Raw genomic sequence first — 17,574 nt, forward strand, 5'->3', positions numbered from 1 at the left:
GAAAGGTGGGGAATCGCTATGAAAATGGTTGACAAGGTGTCAGTTGTTTATAAGGTTATAACACGTCTTCCAGTTATGTTTCAAGATACTTCCTCCCTTATTTAGCATTGTTGTTTAGTTTATTATTTTCCTCTCAAAGTGAGGCAGAACTCAGTCGGTGTACAGACTAAAAATTATCAATAATATAATAGACCTAGTTATAGTAGAAATTTCTATTTACACTTACAGACGAAAAATAATAAATATGTGTTATATCCTTATAAAGACTGACACCTTGTCAACCATTTTCATAGCGATTTCCCACCTTACAAATTCATGAAAACATGGCTTATTTGTGTTTTGCACCTTGAATATCTAACTTTTCGAAAACATTACATTTTGGCGTGAACAATCGAGTTACACGCACCTGCTCGGTAACATTTGTTCGCGGTAGAACTAAAAATATTCGATTTTGTCAAATTAATATCGCCTTGCGCTCAACATCGAACCTTTTGCTCCATCTCTCGCCCTTTCGCTCCACTACTTTCGAAAAATATCGATTTACAAATTTAAGAAATCCTTCTGGAGTAATTTATTTTGCACGAAGGGCAAGCTCTTATTACGGGTTGATAATTTACTAATACACTTTTTCAAGAAATCCGAAAGGTATGGCATTTCTATGGTTGGGAAGTTCAATATTCTACAAATCATCGTTCGCTTCGTCAGGGAGAAAAGTTCTCCCGGGCTTAATATAATTTTCTTTTTGTAACAGCTTAGATCAATTGGAAGCCTAAATCAATCCTACACGGAACCACATTTTCCGTTTTTCAAAAAAATACAACTTAAATGAATAACAAGACAAAAACATAAACAATACTTACAATTAGGCAATTAAATCGGCCTTCCGCTCTATCTCGGAAATGCCGTTCGCTCGTTTTACCGTACACCACAATTTTGAAGTGGAGCGACAGTTTGCCGGGCGTGAGTATACAAATGTAGTTTTGTTGTATGCATTGCATGGATTTTTGTTTGTTTTGTTGGTTTCTTTAATCGGACTTTAAGCTATTTGATAAAAATTCAAGTTTCTGTAATAAATGGTTAATTCATGACAGAGCTAAATATTAATAATTCATGACAGAGCTAAATATTAATTAATTAGCCATAGCCCTACCTTAAATTTAAGTTATTATGTCCGGTCCGAATGAACGCTGACGCGTATGAATACCTTTTATCGCAATTTTATTTTGCAAAATTTAATAACACCCATTGTAGTCTAACCGAGGTTGCGTGAGGGATGCACTCAATCAAACCACAGATATACTTGGAATTTTCATGTTATTTTCTTCCGAGTAAACGCCTTTTTCCAGATTTTTTATCGTAAGATATGATGAGTGAACTTTTTACACAGTGACAGCTAGATCTATATACATGTAAAAGTCTTCCCTCATAACAAAAATAGATCTGGTAGTGGTGCTGGTAGTTTTACTCCGGATCACAGCAGCTAGTATAAGCCCAAATAAATTTTCCAGAGCACAGATCAGCCACCTTGGCAGGCTGTCAAGCAGTTTACCAGTTTTAGTTGCCTTCACTTTATCAAGAACTGGTAACTTCTGTACATACAATGCGAATGACCATAAAATTTTATGATCAATCACAACGAAAGTAACCTGCACCATCAGAGATTCGAATCCTGGTCGCCTGTTTTACAGTCGACCAAAAAATAGATCTAGCAACAGCATGGAGCTTTATACAACATGGAGAGGTAACTATGACGGCATACACTTAAAATCTGTATCAGCGATAACATTATCCAGCAAGTTCACATTTTCATGCAATAAAAGTTTCCGCCAAGGGAAATAAATTACAGATAACGATAATTGCGACGACAACGTCGAAACCGCGCGCGAAAGTCATATTCGTCACTATTTTTACTTTACCGAGAAGCACTTCCTTAGAGACGGCAAGTGATTATGACAACTTAGACTCTATGTAAAGAATCCTTTTGTTATTGGATAGAGGCCATTAACTGTGCAATTTAAACCTCCCTTGTAGAAAAAAGATGTCTTTACACTTCAGCGCCAATCAGGTTAGTATAGTGTCAGCTATTAAAAAGTGCACAATGAAATAAATTTCCTTAAAAGGAATCTAAATAGATGCAAATTTAATCTGTTTGTTGTTTATCATTATGCCAATTATGGCTGAGTGGCGATTAAGTGTTTGTAGAACGTTGTTTCTCTCCTATATGTTTACTCATAAGCAACGTCGTTTTGATTTGAAAAATATATGGTGATATCAAACGTTTAAATGAAAACTGACTTGAACAAATTAGGGTGCAGGGTTTTTAATAATGTTTTAATTTTCAGTATCTTTCATAACCAACATGTACATATCCTTCCATGTTATAAATGTATTCTAATCTGTGCATTTTAGAAATCTTACAAAAAGCCGTTGTATACTGAATATAATCACACAATGACCATTGACATTTATATAAAGGTGTAAAAAGTGTACTGGCATGCGAGCAGTACAAATTAAAGCAGTATCCTACCAGTATTTTTCATTTAAACGCTTGATCTTTAAAAGTTCATATCAAATCATTCAAATGTGAGAACACGACAACATCTCTATCAGTTTGACATTATAAAATCACACAATGATCACTGACATTTTAAAATATTAATAAAGGTGTGAAAACTAATACAGATAAGAACTCATATCCTGGACCTGGGGCTAAATAGGCAAGGGAGAGAACAGTTGGTTGTACTGTGAAACAGTATATGCATAAGTAGTAACATTTAAGAGGCCCATATACATTTTGATGTATTTTATTGGGATGATACCAGTAATTCCCTTTGCAATTTTAATTGCAGTTCTCCAATTCAACATCCAAACTATCAAATTACAATCAAATTTATAATCTAGCTGTTGTTAAAACTTATTTGTTAGCAGATAAGATTGCAGATTTCAAAATTAGAGAACTCAGAGTGCAGACCTGTTTCCAAAAAGAGTGCAAATTCAAAACACATGCAAATCCTTAAACTTTTAAAACTGCTTCACAAAGTTATGTTCAAATTTGATTGAAATGTTCCATTCTTTTTCATAGATAAATATATGTCTTTATTATTTTTTCAGTATGACAAGGAATTTAAACCTAAACTTCTCCAGAACTGGGAAGTTCCTAGGCAGTACAGAGAGGTATGCAAAATATAATCCATTTTATTATCTTTTTTATAGATGTGTAAGGATTAGGGCTCAGAGATTAGATTTTTGTCAGTTGTATACTTGGATTATTGATTTCAAGCAGTTGAGATTTATTTTGATGATTATGATACTCACCCTTGATTATATCATAGATAAATGAAACTTCAGTTTTAATAATTTCAGAAAAATTTTAGTATTTCTTGTGAATAAATCAACATTTTTGTTACATTTATAAGGAACTATTATATACAATTGATGCACATTAAGTTATTGTGAAGGAGCATAATTTGTTGTAACTACTTTACTTCTAAAATTAAGAAAAAGAAAGGCATGGTTTGTATAAGTTTAAGATTATTTTCTGTCATTTCTGGATATTTTAATCTTGAGCAAAGATATTTGAGTTTCAGGTAAATGTGTTCATATGAGTAAAATGAAGTTAATTAATTCAGCCAAAATTGTTACAGATTCTGTAATTTATGTTGAATAATTATAGTCTAGGATATCAATTATTTTTCTTCACCTCTTGATTTTGGGAAAAATTATTGCTAAAATTGCTAATAAATTTGGGAAGTAAAAAAGCTGAGGTTTAAGTTCCGATTTTTTCGGAAAACTGCATGATTGTAAAGAAAATTCCAATTGGGAAGCGGCCTTTTATCGGATTCAGTTAAATAAGCAGGAAAATCACTGGATATATATCAGAAAAGGTTTTGAACATCATTTTTTTCTGGAAAGATTATGTACCCTTGTGTTTCTTTGTTATCTCAGATGTTATTATTTGCAATTTAGAAAATGATTATCAAAGGAATGAGCGACTGCGTAAGTGTATCCCTGAATTCCAAAACATAAATTATACTTAAGGACTTGTTTAGATATATATCAACATGATTCTGTACCTACTGTTATTTATACTTTAGTATACACCAGTAAGTTGTAGAGCATTTAGTGGGTTGGCAGGATTTTACATGTTTGTAGTTTGTGCAGGGCGAGGGCTGTACGGGGATGGGGGTGACTGGGAATTGTATTAAGGAGAAATTTTGGGGGAAAAAATATGGAATATTTTATTTTTTACAATAGATACGGAAATCAAATGATTTTATGATGATTTTATTGTTATTGAAATTTACTGGTAGGCTTCTTTCGGAAATATATAATTTTGCTAATTTATAGGTACAATTTGTGTTACATTAGTAATGAATTATCAAGTCCTTAGGTATATATATACTAGTACATTAATACTGTTAAAATGATGCATAAGTCATCAGCATTGAATGTTTTAAGTTCACTTGATAAAATAAATGCTGATGGTGTATGTAATTGATTCTCAATGAAAATAATAACAATCTCTTCTTTCTTTTTGCTTTGCATTCTTTTTTTTTACAGTTTTACTTTTTTGCTTCCATTTATGCCTTTTGAACATTTCAAAATGAGTGAAATAACTTGTGTGTTTGTGTGTGTTCTGAAAATATTTTATAGACATAAAAAAATATGTGTGTTGCTAAGCTTATATTATGTAACACTGATATGAAGTGCCTGTAGCAGATGTATTCTGTAAAAAACAGGATTATATTCATATAATAACTGCCAGACTAGTTATTAAGGCATTACGATACTCAGTGTGCTCTTTTCCTTCTTACAATTTCCTTACACTTTTAGTCTTTTTTGTCCAGTGAGTTTTAGAAATTGCCAAAATTTGAAAATTTCTGACAATCTTCATAAACTGATTTCAATAGTGTTCATTTGAATGTTGCATCTATTGTGGAAAAACACTATGCTTGCCTAGGAAAGAAGGTCAACCACTTAGTTTAAGTTAGACACTTAACATCTGAAACAGTTACAGTCACTCCTTTTTTTCAGCTGTTTAAATTGTTTAATTTTTTCTTATTAGCATCCGGCTATTACATAAAAGAATTTGCAGACAGTATAATTTATATGACAGTCCATCTCAAAGGTCATTAAACATTGGAAAATTGTTAATTCTGAGTTGTATTTTTGGTTAAAATTTCTATATGACCTTAAAATATTCTCTGTTTAAAATATTGCCTTGGGCCCTATTTTTAAATTTATTTGTTTCAAGAATTTTTGATTTCATGGTTTTAAGGTACCAAAACTTTTGCCCAGAAATCCTACTTATTAAATATCTGTGCAATGTACTGAACTTACTAGATGTAACACACTGACAGATATTTAGGGTGTTTCTTCCACCATTCAATTATTAAGCCCCAAAATTGCATAATTATTACCTTTCAAATAACTTATAGAATTTATTAACTAACTTTTCCACTAAATATCACCCATTCCCCTACTAAAATCATAAAACATAGATAGTAATAACATGTCATTAAAATGTTAAACAAAAAAAAATTAAACCTAAAATTCACCAAGTGAAAATTGGCGCAATTTTCTCATTTTATTGTTGTCATTTTTCAAGTCTTGCATATTCAATTCAATTTAAGGAAAAAAAACAACAACAAAAAAAACACTGACTTATAGATATAGATTTTAATCAACTAAGATGTTAAAGGTACTCCACTGAGGTTGTTTGACATAAATGACTGGAAATATATTTCTGTGTTTTGTGTCTTATCTGATGTAGGATAATTACTGGACCAGTAAACATGCAAATTTTTAGATCTTTCCCTCTCCCCACAATTGCTTCCAAAATAATAATTTTTATCAGAAATGAAAAGATTTGCACTGAAAACCTTTAGTACATTCTAATCTGGCTAAGAATCACACAAAAATTGATATTCAATTTAATTCTGATTATATTTCTGTATTACCTTTTGCAGATTTTTTCATAGTTACTTCCCTTGATCTTTGTATGACTTTCAAATCATATGTTTTTAAGCCTTTTTACCTTTAAGTTTGTTTGACCTCAGTGGAGCTACTTTAAACAATTAAAACCAATTGCAAATTCTAATTTCCAAGTTGATTTAATATATTAGGGATATCAGTCTTTGAATATATTTGTTTTTCTTTCTTCCTTTTCAGTTTAGTTGAAAACAACTGTGATGACCTGTTAATTATACTCAATTGAAACGGAAAACACTTCTGGAATTCTGAAAATTTTAATTCAATTCCAGAAAATCTTTCATTTTTTTTCTATTTTACAAAATTAAAAGTATCAGACCTATTGTCAGACTTGTAATAAATTTAAATACAAAATTTGTTTTTATCTCAAATATATAACCAAGTATATTAGAACTTTTAATTGATTTGATCAAAAGTGTAATTTTCATGATTAATTTTTTTTCAGAGGCCAAGGGCTTTTGTAGGGTTCACACAAATTGTTGCCAGTGATAAAGGTCATCTATTGCCTGGAGTCAAAAGGTCAAGAGAATCACCATGGGGTACTTTTGTAGGCACATGGGATATGCCTTTGAAAATTCCAGGTATACTCAGTTACCTAATTTGAAATACATGTATATACATATCTATACTAAAAGTTTTAGACAAAATTAATGCAGACCAATTTCTTTTGAAAATAATGAATGCAAATTGGAAAGGAAAAATAAACATAATGTGATCAGTTCTTGAGTAATTCATTGGCGCTTGGTATGCTGGTGACAACAGATTCTAACCATGTGACCAGTGGAAGAATATTCCGGTCCAAACCGCAAACATATTTCAGATATTATTTCTTGCATATTCTACCATATTCTATATCATATTTTAAATTATTTACCTCATTAAAACAGTTTTCCATAGAAATTAATGTCATTTCATCTGTAAGTTAGTCTATTTTCTGACAATGTATGAATTTACTACTTCATTCATAACCGCGAAATGAAGACATCCCAGACACGCATTTTCATTCTTAAATATTATAAAATGCGCTAAAATGATGCAAATTTGTATAGCACATTTGGGTAAAACTAAAGAATGGAAACACCAGTCTGATATGCAAGAAAGCAGGCTTAATAAATTATATGCTTCAAGCTGCAATTGATTTATTTATTTAATTTGTTTATTACAGGAAACAGCATGACAAATTGCACGGCTCGCACAGAAAATGCTATGATGAGATTAGAAAGAATTAAAACAGATGGTGATATTGTGCTGAAAGGAAAATTAAAACAGTGTAATGTAAGTAACCAAGTTCTTGTGGCTTTAAAAGAGATTAAAATATGTATAATGTTAAAAAGGTCTGCATCACAGTAACCCCTGTTGTATAAATTGATGAAAATAGATGATTTTTATTGTTGACTTCTATAACATATTTCTAAAGATTTAGAATTTATAATAGACATGTACATACAATGTTCTTTATAATAGGAAATCATAAATATTGAAACCTACTGTAGTTTTACTTTAATACAAAAGAATAAAGAAGAACCCTGTGGTTAACACTAAATTCTGTGGGCATGAAATATATCAAAGTTTTGTCACAAAGAACATTTGTGTGGGTTCTGAAATTTGTGGACTGTTTATTTTTTTTTTAAGGTATAATGTAAGTAATGTGATGCAAAATAATCTTACAACAGACAAAAGGAACTTTTTTTGGATCTTAAATTCATGAATTGATATATCTATGAAAACCACGAAAATGAGTGCATCACGAATAATAGTGATTCTACAGTATCTGGCATTCTTCTTAACCCCATAATTTTTGGGTCATATGTTTCTTATACAAAAGCCATACAGTTGATATCGAGGAAACAAACACATTTGAGCCGTGTCATGACAAAACCAACATAATGTGTTTGCGACCAGCATGGATCCAGACCAGCCTGCGCATCTGCGCAGTCTGATCAGGATCCATGCTGTTCGCTATCAGTTTCTCTACTTGTAATAGAGTTGGTAAGCGAACAGCATGGATCCTGATCAGACTGCGCGGATGTGCAGGCTGGTCTGGATCCATGCTGGTCGCAAACCCATTATGTTGGTTTTGTCGTGACAAGGCTCATATAAGCTTCAAGTTTTCTTCATTGTCTTTACTCTGAAGCCAAAATTTATATGTATAAATCAAAGCTAATCTTATGATTGTTACTTGTGACTGCTTACAAGAAATTATATTTTAATGGAATAAAAGCCTAAAATCATAAAAATTGAATTTCATACATAGCTCAGCTGAGGCTCAGAAATAAACAGAAAATCGTATTTTTGTGCTATTAAAAGTCTGTTTTGAGTGAAAAGCATTGCAGCGCTTTTCAATTTTTGGTCATTATTCGCAATGAGTCTAGAATAATCATTTTAGAATAAGTGATTGATCTGAAATTTTGCACACAAATTATTGGTCTAGACCTTCATCAAAAAGAACATAAATCTTGCACAATTATTTCCAGTCCCATTATGTCAAAAAAAACCTCAGTGGAGTCCCTTTAAGGAGTAAACAGAAGTCTTTATTGCTGTTATAAATGGAACCTATCATTTTACTTCCAGATACCTTCACCTTTGCCTGTTAAGATGGACATAGAAGCCGACAAGAATCTTCCTGTTCACCCAGCAGTTGCTGAAACAGCCCTTGGCGGTAGTGGTAATGGCGTTAGATCTGGCGCCATGAATCCAGAACCCATATCTACAGTCGGAGTTCCTGCCTCGCCCGGTATAAAAACACCAGTTAAACCTTGCACGCCCAATATTGACTGGCCCAGACCGGCTTCTCAGCGTGCAAAATCTGCAAGCCCGAAATTAGCTGCACAAAAATCTCCACTTCCTGCAATTATGTCTCCGGCGCCCGGCACACCATCCAAAGCAGATTTTAAATGGCCTTCACCTTGTGCTGACCGGGAACCAGTAGCAGCATAAAAATGTTATTTGTTATTGTTGTGTTTTGGAAATATGTTTTTGTTCAAAGGGGGATTGGTTCAAAATCATAGTTGTGGCAATGGCTTGGTAGTTGGCTATTTTTGTCTGGTCTAATTAATGCATTTTCACTGTGAGATCTTTTTCACTGTACTGACATTTGTTTCATCATTTTATTAATAAAAATGATTTTGAACAATAAAATGAACTTTCTTATTCCATTTTGTATAACTTATAAATAATTCTTTTAAATAAAATGTGGTCAGAATACCAGAATAGACTGTCAAGGTGGTATAGTTTTAGTCTTGTTTAAGTAGACATTTTTTATAAAAATAGATACATTGTATTGCTTATAAGTTATTATCTGATATCAATTTTTAAATTCATGATCATTTTAGAAAATAAATTATTTGATATGAATATTTTACACTCTATATGATGGTAATAGTTCAAGTTGCATTTGTTTATATATTTGTTTCCCCCCTTATTTTTACCAGGTTTTGTAAAATCCGGTACTTGGCAGGCAAGTAAAACCCATCATGTTGTGCTGAAAGGGAGATAATTGTTTTTTAATATATTACTCATTTAGACTGTATTATTTCTATGCAGGCTGGTTTATTTTTCTTTCTCTCTATATATATATATATTTTATTTGGAGTGCAGACTGGGCTTCACTTATTTATTCTGCAGACTGCTCCTCAATATGTTGGAGGTTTAAAGTGCATGGGTTTCACACGCAGTTTATTGCAGAATGTAATCTCAGATGTGATTTTTTTACATTTTTTCTTTTATCATTGATAATTATTGATATAAGTTTGTTTCACTTTTGCAGCTAGCTGCATGTAGGGTTTGTATTGGCACGTTTCATCATTTTTTATGTCTTTTTTTTTTAAATAAAAAAAAAATTGTAAGAAATACTTTCTTACATACCTTTAACTGCCTGTGCTACTGCCATTAAGGTGAAAACTATGATGACATTCTTTTTCCTATTTCTGTTAAAAACATTTTTAATCTTACTTTAAGTATTGTTTGCTACTTACCTGTACCACAAGCATTAACCATGGTAATTATTCGTGTATACCATGGCATTAACCAATGACAATGTTCATGTAAACCATGATTACTGTATTAAATAGCATAAGCCATGGTTTAATTGAACTGTTTCTGTAAATTATACCACTGTTTACCATGGTAACGGTATGTGTATGCCAAATTTTTTAAGAACTTTGAACATCATTTAATAACATATGTTAAAACATAATGTATTTGGATTATTTTAGTTATCTTAGACTATATATGGGAATAATTAATATGTTCAAGTTTACTGTGAAGATAAAGAATGGAAGATTTTTTTTTATATACATGTTATAATGTATATTCACATACACATGTGACATGGACCACTAATTACGGTAGCACATATTTTTATTCCTTTGTTTATTTTATTGTTTTTATTTGTTGATTTTTCAAATGTCTTTGTTAAGAGGGTTTAATGGATTGTTAACAGTTTTATGTGCTCAACATACTTTTAGTCAGTTTAAAGTGTTAAGAAATTTTATTTCTAGAAAATGTTATATTATTTTTCATCAATTTTGATAAAACAATATGTATTTTGTTGGCTCAAACAAAAGAAAAAGTCAGCTAGAAAAATAAAATACTGTGCTTATTTGAAAAAAAATGTATATATAATACAAAGTTTGCTAATTTCTTTAAGGTTTTTGTTTGAAGGTTTCAACGCAATAGTTTTACCTGATAGCTTTTCTTGAATCCATATTTATGTATCTAATTTTTTCAAAAACAAACACATGGAAAACACATTCCTTGAAAAATACATTAACACAATTTTCTTCATATTCAAGCATATTAGATTTTAAATAGCTTTTAGAATACTAAGTTCATGTTCAAACAATAAATGTAGATAATAAATGGAAGTTACGATTTAGGCGGTGAATAGCTGAGCAATTCCTGGATTTAGGTTACCCCCCATTTTTTATGTTCATTTTTTTTTCATTTTAAAGGTTGAATTGGATTTCTCTATATTAATTGACAATTTTTTGTCGAGTAAACGAAACAGTTCATGTGTTAAATTTTCTGTTAAAAACCATTTTGGTGGCAGAGACAATAAAGGATTACGGTATATATGTTTATTTAACAATCTGTTATACATGTATACTCATTAACCAGTTTGTTTTTAATTTCAAGTCAGTTTGGATCATTGAGGAAATTAAGGTTTATACTATTATATATATATTTACAAAATGATTATGTTTACTATAGCTAATTGTTTCATGATAACTGTGATAATAAAATATAGAAACTACTTATAGTGTGGTGTATTTCTGAGGGACCTACATGATCCATAATAAAAGTTATTTTCACAACAGTCGGTGTTTATTCTCTCAGGTACATTTAATTCTCGTATGTGAGGGAACTTGTCATTTAATAAAGCTTATGGTTGCAGTTCGTTGTAAAACTTTGTGTGACAGAGTCTTACGTTCTGTCAGTTGTTGTGTTGGGGAACCTTTTTAGCTCACCTAAGCTAGCTCAGGGTGAGTTTTTAGGATCGTTGAATGTCCGTCGTCTGTGCACATTTGTTTGTTAACACTAGCGGTCACAGTTTTGCCTCGCTCTTCATCAAACCTTGTCAGGATGCTTGTCTAGGTAATTGCTCGGATGAGTTTGAACATGGGTCATCTCCGATGAAAAACTAGGTCACAGGAGCTAAAAATAGAAAAATCTTGTTAACACTCTAGTGGCTATTGTTTTGATCCAAATATCCTAGAAATTAATCTTAGTTTGTTTTGATGATTTCTAGGTCAACTTTGAATATGGGTCACCTGGGGTCAAAAACTAGGTCACACTGCTCAAATATGGAAAACTTTGTTAACACTCTAGTAGTCACATTTTTAGCTCGATTATTCGATAAGAATAAGTAGAGCTATTGTAGTCACCTGAGCGTCGGCGTAACCACTTATGTTAAAGTTTTTGTAATACCTCAAATATTTTCAAAGTTCATTGACATATGGCTTTGAAACTTTGCACACTTATTCACCATCATTACCCCAACCTTTAAACAGGAGAAGATAACGTACTGTATCAAGCATTTTGACAGAATTATGCCCCCTTTTCGACTTAGAATTTACGTTCAAGTTTTTGTAACACCTCAAATTTTTTCAAAGTCCAATGACATATGGCTTTGAAACTTTGCACACTTGTTCACCATCATTACCCCAACCTGTAAACAGGAGGAGGTAACTGTGTCAAGTATTTTTTTTCTACTATCAAGCACTAAGAATAGTCGAGCGTTGCTGTCCTACCGACAGCTCTTGTTGACTCACCTGTCATGAAACTTGGTCAGGATGCTTGTCTAGGTAATTGCTCGGATGAGTTTGAACATGGGTCAGGTGAGCGATCTAGGGTCATCTTGGTCCTCTTGTTTGTGTATCTATGGATTATCAAGCTTTCTGTTCTTCTTTAATTTTCTTTATGTAATTTTTTGTCTGTCCTTTTACCAAAACATAATATTGTAACGAAAGCTAGGTTGGTTCAACTGTTATTCTATTTCAAAAAAAAGTTAAGCATATATAAAAGTGGGCCCTGGGTTAACCCTGACATATGCCTTGGTTGTCAACTTGCCAAGCTTGGTTACTATAAGGAACGTCAGGTCCCTCTGTTCATGCCTGATGTAATGCAGGGAAGGGCACCTGAGGTCTTCCTCTACCAATAAAGCCTGAGAGTCGCAATATGACCTAAGCAAACACTCAGGTGCACAACTACACATTCTGACCAACATTCTTATAAAATTTCATGGAACTTTGTCAAATACTGTTTGAGCAATACGCACGACACCAATTGAAAATTGCAATTTTTTACTGATTAACATTCGTATAAAATTTGTTGACTAACTTAAGTACTTTTAGAACTACATGTGACACAACATGAGAACGCACGGACGGATGAATAAAGGCAAATCTAAATGCCATTCCCACTTCTCCCTAAAGTGAGCTAGGGCATTTAGCAACTTTAGTACCATATTTAGTACCATATTTAAGGGGATCATACCCTCCTAATTTTGATACTGCGAACACTTTTTCAACCGATATTTTGAACAACAAGAGCCACCGCCGGGCGGGGGCAACGCTCGACTTTTTACTTGTTCTAAAGGTTTGAACATATCTTAACGTTTCCTTTTTATAAATTTAGTTGGTCTGTCTTGTCACATTAGTTTTGTTTATATATTTTGTATATATATATATGAATAAAAACATTACGCAATTTCTAAAAATAGCAACATTACGCAATTTCTAAAAATAGAAACAATGACGCAATTTCTAAAAATAGAAACAATGACGCAATTTCTATAAATAGCAACAATGACGCAATTTCTATAAATAGCAACAATGACACAATTCCTAAAAATAGCAACAATGACGCAATTCCTAAAAATAGCAACTATGACGCAATTTCTATAAATAGCAACAATGACGCAATTTCTAAAAATAGAAACAATGACGCAATTTCTAAAAATAGAAACATTGACACAATGACGCAAATTCTATAAATAGCAACAATGACGCAATTTCTAAAAATAGAAACAATGACGCAATTTCTATAAATAGCAACAATGACGCAATTTCTATAAATAGCAACAATGACATAATTCCTAAAAATAGCAACAATGACGCAATTCCTAAAAATAGCAACTATGACGCAATTTCTATAAATAGCAACAATGACGCAATTTTTAAAAATAGAAACAATGACGCAATTTCTAAAAATAGAAACAATGACGCAATTTCTAAAAATAGAAACATTGACACAATGACGCAATTTCTATAAATAGCAACAATGACGCAATTTCTAAAAATAGAAACAATGACGCAATTTCTAAAAATAGCAACAATGACGCAATTTCTAAAAATAGCAACAATTACGCAATTTCTAAAAATAGCAACTATGTCGCAATTTCTAAAAATAGAAACATGACGCAATTTCTAAAAATAGCACCAATGACGCAATTTCTTAAAAAAGAAACAATGACGCAATTTCTATAAATAGCACCAATGACGCAATTCCTAAAAATAGAAACAATGACGCAATTTCTAAAAATAGCACCAATGACGCAATTCCTAAAAATAGCAACAATGACGCAAATTCTATAAATAGCAACAATGACGCAATTTCTAAAAATAGCAACAATGACGCAATTTCTAAAAATAGCAACAATGACGCAATTTCTAAAATAGCAACAATGACGCAATTCTATAAATAGAAACAATGACGCAATTCTTGTTGTTGTTGTTGTTGTAAATATATATATACACACACACACACGCACACGCACACGCACACACACACACACACACACACACCAATAAATATATAATTATGGTCATTTAATGCACAAATCTGAGAAAATTCAGTAATTTAACCTTCAAGGTCAAGGTCATTAAAGAGCCCAAGCAAATTTGGGTTTGATAAACAACGAGGTCTGGTCCTTAAGAATGTTCTGTTATAATATGAAGTTGATCCCTTCAATAATAGCAAAGTTACAGTCATTTACCGCCAAACAATGAAAATTTCAATAATTTGACCTTCAAAGACAATGTCATTAATGAGTGAAGGTTAAGGTATTTCGGTATATTTTTAACAGTTACCTTTTAAAGATTATTATGTTCAAGTTTCAAGACAATCCATTCAAAAATAACAAATTTAAGTTACAGCAAATAATAGCCAAAAAAAATGAAAATTTCAATAATTTGACCTTCAAAGTCAAGGTCATTTATGAGTGAAGGTCAAGGTCTGTCTAGTTATTTTTAAGAGATATCCCTTAAGATAATTATGTTCAAGTTTGAAGACAATCCATTCAAAAATAACAAAGTTACAGCCAATAATAGCCAAAAAAATGAAAATTTCAATAATTTGACCTTCAAAGTCAAGGTCATTTATGAGTGAAGGTCAAGGTCTGGCGGGCCATTTTTAAGGGATATCCTTGAAGATTATTATGTTCAAGTTTGAAGACAATCCATTCAAAAATAACAAAGTTACAGCCAATAACAGCATGAACAAGCAAAAATTGGACTTTTAACCTTGAAGGTCAAGGTTAGTGTGGTCTACTGAAAGGTCTTGTCCCAAGGGTTGTTGTGGCCAAGTATGAAGACAATACACCAAGAAATAAAAAAGTTATGATCCAGGTACAAGTTTGCGGACGGGAACAGCAACGGCAACGGCAACGGCAACGCCGACCTGACTATAACAATACCTTTTTTTTTTTTCAAAAAAAAAGTCGAGCTAAAAACGGGTATTGTAAAGCAATCATTTAACACTGCGGATGATCACGTGACCAAAATCGTACAATGGGCTCGTAAAATGGCGGCCTGAACGCTCGGTAAAAGTAGTAAAATTGAGGTAAGCATACAAATGAAATAAAATACGAATGATTTTATTGCCTGACCAATTTCGTCAATTTTTTCATTGAATTAAATTTGTTTCTCGCTTTCTGTCCTTGAAGTCATACATATATAATATTGAAAAGTGAAAAGTAAGAAAAAATATCAAATTGAATGAATTCGGTTTGCTGCAGAACTTTTCATTAGAAAGATATTACTTTATATGCAACATAATTTATAAATTTGCTTTATCACATACTCGTGCCGATTTTGCGACTCCGTACAAATGGTATTGCACGGCCGTTCAATAAGTTCAGTATTGAACTAAAACTCATTCAATATCCTCTATTTAACAAAACTTGCCTACAGTGCAACTGTTTTGAATGAAGATACTACGATGGCACAAAGGTGACATGTGTGTATTTTTATTCATCTCGTGGCCACGAGATACTATGTCGTGGCCACGAGTTACTAAGTCGTGGCCACGAGATACTAAGTCGTGGCCAAGAGATACTATGTCGTGGCCACGAGTTACTAAGTCGTGGCCACGAGATACTATGTCGTGGCCACGAGTTACTAAGTCGTGGCCACGAGATAGCTAAGTCGTGGCATCGAGATACTATGTCGTGACCACGAGTTACTAAGTCGTGGCCACGAGATAGGTAAGTCGTGGCCACGAGATACTATGTCGTGGCCACGACTTACTTAGTCGTGACCACGAGATGGCTAAGTCGTGGCCACGAGTTACTAAGTCATGGGAACGAGATAGCTAAGTCGTGGCCACGAGATAATTAACCAATCAGAATACACTATATATATTATGATTTTTTTAATCTTAACAACTTACTTTTATATGAAACATTAATCTTTGAAAATACTGCAGATATTCACTTTGAACTTTTCTTTAGGATCATATTAGAAAGTCACCTACCAATGCCCATCAGACATTAATTTTGACTATAGCTCTTTGTTGGGACAATTTTGAGATCGAATTGATCAGTCTTTGCGTACAACGGCCTGTTAACCTTGTTTGTACGATAACATGAGAAGGAATAAGTTCTGGTTTATTTTATTTGGAAGGGACATTGCCCATGAACAGTAGATAGCCTATAAGGTAAAATCCTTGTCTGATAAATAATTTAGAAGGGATAAGCCATGGTTTATACAACCCAGAAACATCATTGCACCTGATCAGTAGATGCGAGGTCACTGGGTCAAAAACAGGGTCACACTGACGCAAAATATAAAATTATTGACCAGTCAATAAGTTGTATAGTTGGCATTTTTATAGGGTGGTGAAGTAGGGGCATCCTTGTACTATAGCACATGTCTAGTTAATTAGGGAAATTCATATAAATGGTGTAATCTGATTGGTTATTTATCTCGTGGCCACGACTTAGCTATCTCGTGGCCACGACTTAGTAACTCGTGGCCACGACATAGTATCTCGTGGCCACGACTTAGTATCTCGTGGCCACGACTTAGTAACTCGTGGGCACGACATAGTATCTCGTGGCCACGACATAGCTATCTCGTGGCCACGACTTAGTAACTCATGGCCACGACATAGTATCTCGTGGCCACGACTAAGTAACTCGTGGCCACGACATAGTATCTCGTGGCCACGATCTAGCTATCTCGTGGCCACGACTTAGTAACTCGTGGCCACGACATAGTATCTCGTGGCCACAGGATAAATAAAAATACACACATGTCACATTTTGCCACCGTAAGATACAGTAGCTATGAACGTTGTTAAAAATTGAGTGATGACAAGAAATATAGTTATCTAAGATCATAGAGTAAAGGTTACTTTATCTAACTCCTATTATCACAGGTAGATATCTCATTATTAAATTTAGTTCAAATAGTAATACTTACATTGATGGTGATACGAAACTTTTATTTGAGAAAAGAAGAAGGTATAAAAACTTTTTTTCAGAAATCCGGAAACGGCCACATATATGGTAGCTCTCTTAGTATTATCATAGGAAAACATATACAACAGACGTGATAATGATAAATATCGAACCTTTAACAGCGTACAGTTTTTTATCGCACCAAAACCCAGCGTACACTTAAATATTTTGACCTGTAAGCGTCTATGTAAATCGGAGCACAAAGGTACTTGCTATGCAACTCAGTTATGATTACCCTTATAGAATAAAGAAGAAAAAGAAATTAACTTTAAATTATATAAATATATGCTTGCTTTAAGCGATTTTATTCACCGAAACAAAATCAGTTGCCGTCAGTTTAC

At 32.8% G+C, this 17,574-nt stretch overlaps 1 protein-coding gene across 2 annotated transcripts; it reads left to right on the top strand.

Annotated features, from left to right (window-relative positions):
- The first annotated feature begins 1,903 nt into the window (after positions 1 to 1,903).
- On the top strand, positions 1,904 to 11,245 carry LOC132735286 (protein Flattop homolog). Of its 2 annotated transcripts, XM_060722224.1 has the most exons (6): positions 1,904 to 2,065; positions 3,112 to 3,174; positions 3,967 to 3,996; positions 6,437 to 6,572; positions 7,157 to 7,266; positions 8,563 to 11,245. In XM_060722224.1, the coding sequence occupies exons 1-6, from the start codon at positions 2,039 to 2,041 to the stop codon at positions 8,926 to 8,928; spliced, it is 732 nt and encodes a 243-aa protein (XP_060578207.1). In that variant the 5' UTR covers positions 1,904 to 2,038; the 3' UTR covers positions 8,929 to 11,245. The 2 variants fall into 2 exon arrangements, with proteins under 2 accessions (XP_060578207.1, XP_060578209.1); XM_060722226.1 differs by lacking the exon at positions 3,967 to 3,996.
- Positions 11,246 to 17,574: the final 6,329 nt, after the last annotated feature.

The sequence above is a fragment of the Ruditapes philippinarum genome, unplaced genomic scaffold (genome assembly GCF_026571515.1).
Source record: "Ruditapes philippinarum isolate M1 unplaced genomic scaffold, ASM2657151v2 ctg3946_1_1_1_1, whole genome shotgun sequence".
In the NCBI taxonomy this organism is placed as follows: Eukaryota; Metazoa; Mollusca; class Bivalvia; order Venerida; family Veneridae; genus Ruditapes; species Ruditapes philippinarum.

Bases quoted from the DNA above. Each gene is read 5' to 3' on its own strand.
- LOC132735286 (XM_060722224.1), top strand. From the start codon at position 2,039: ATGTCTTTACACTTCAGCGCCAATCAG. The intron at 3,997-6,436 runs GTAAGTGTATCC...ATTTTTTTTCAG, and splicing joins TCAAAGGAATGAGCGACTGC to AGGCCAAGGGCTTTTGTAGG. The intron at 7,267-8,562 runs GTAAGTAACCAA...TTTTACTTCCAG, and splicing joins GAAAATTAAAACAGTGTAAT to ATACCTTCACCTTTGCCTGT.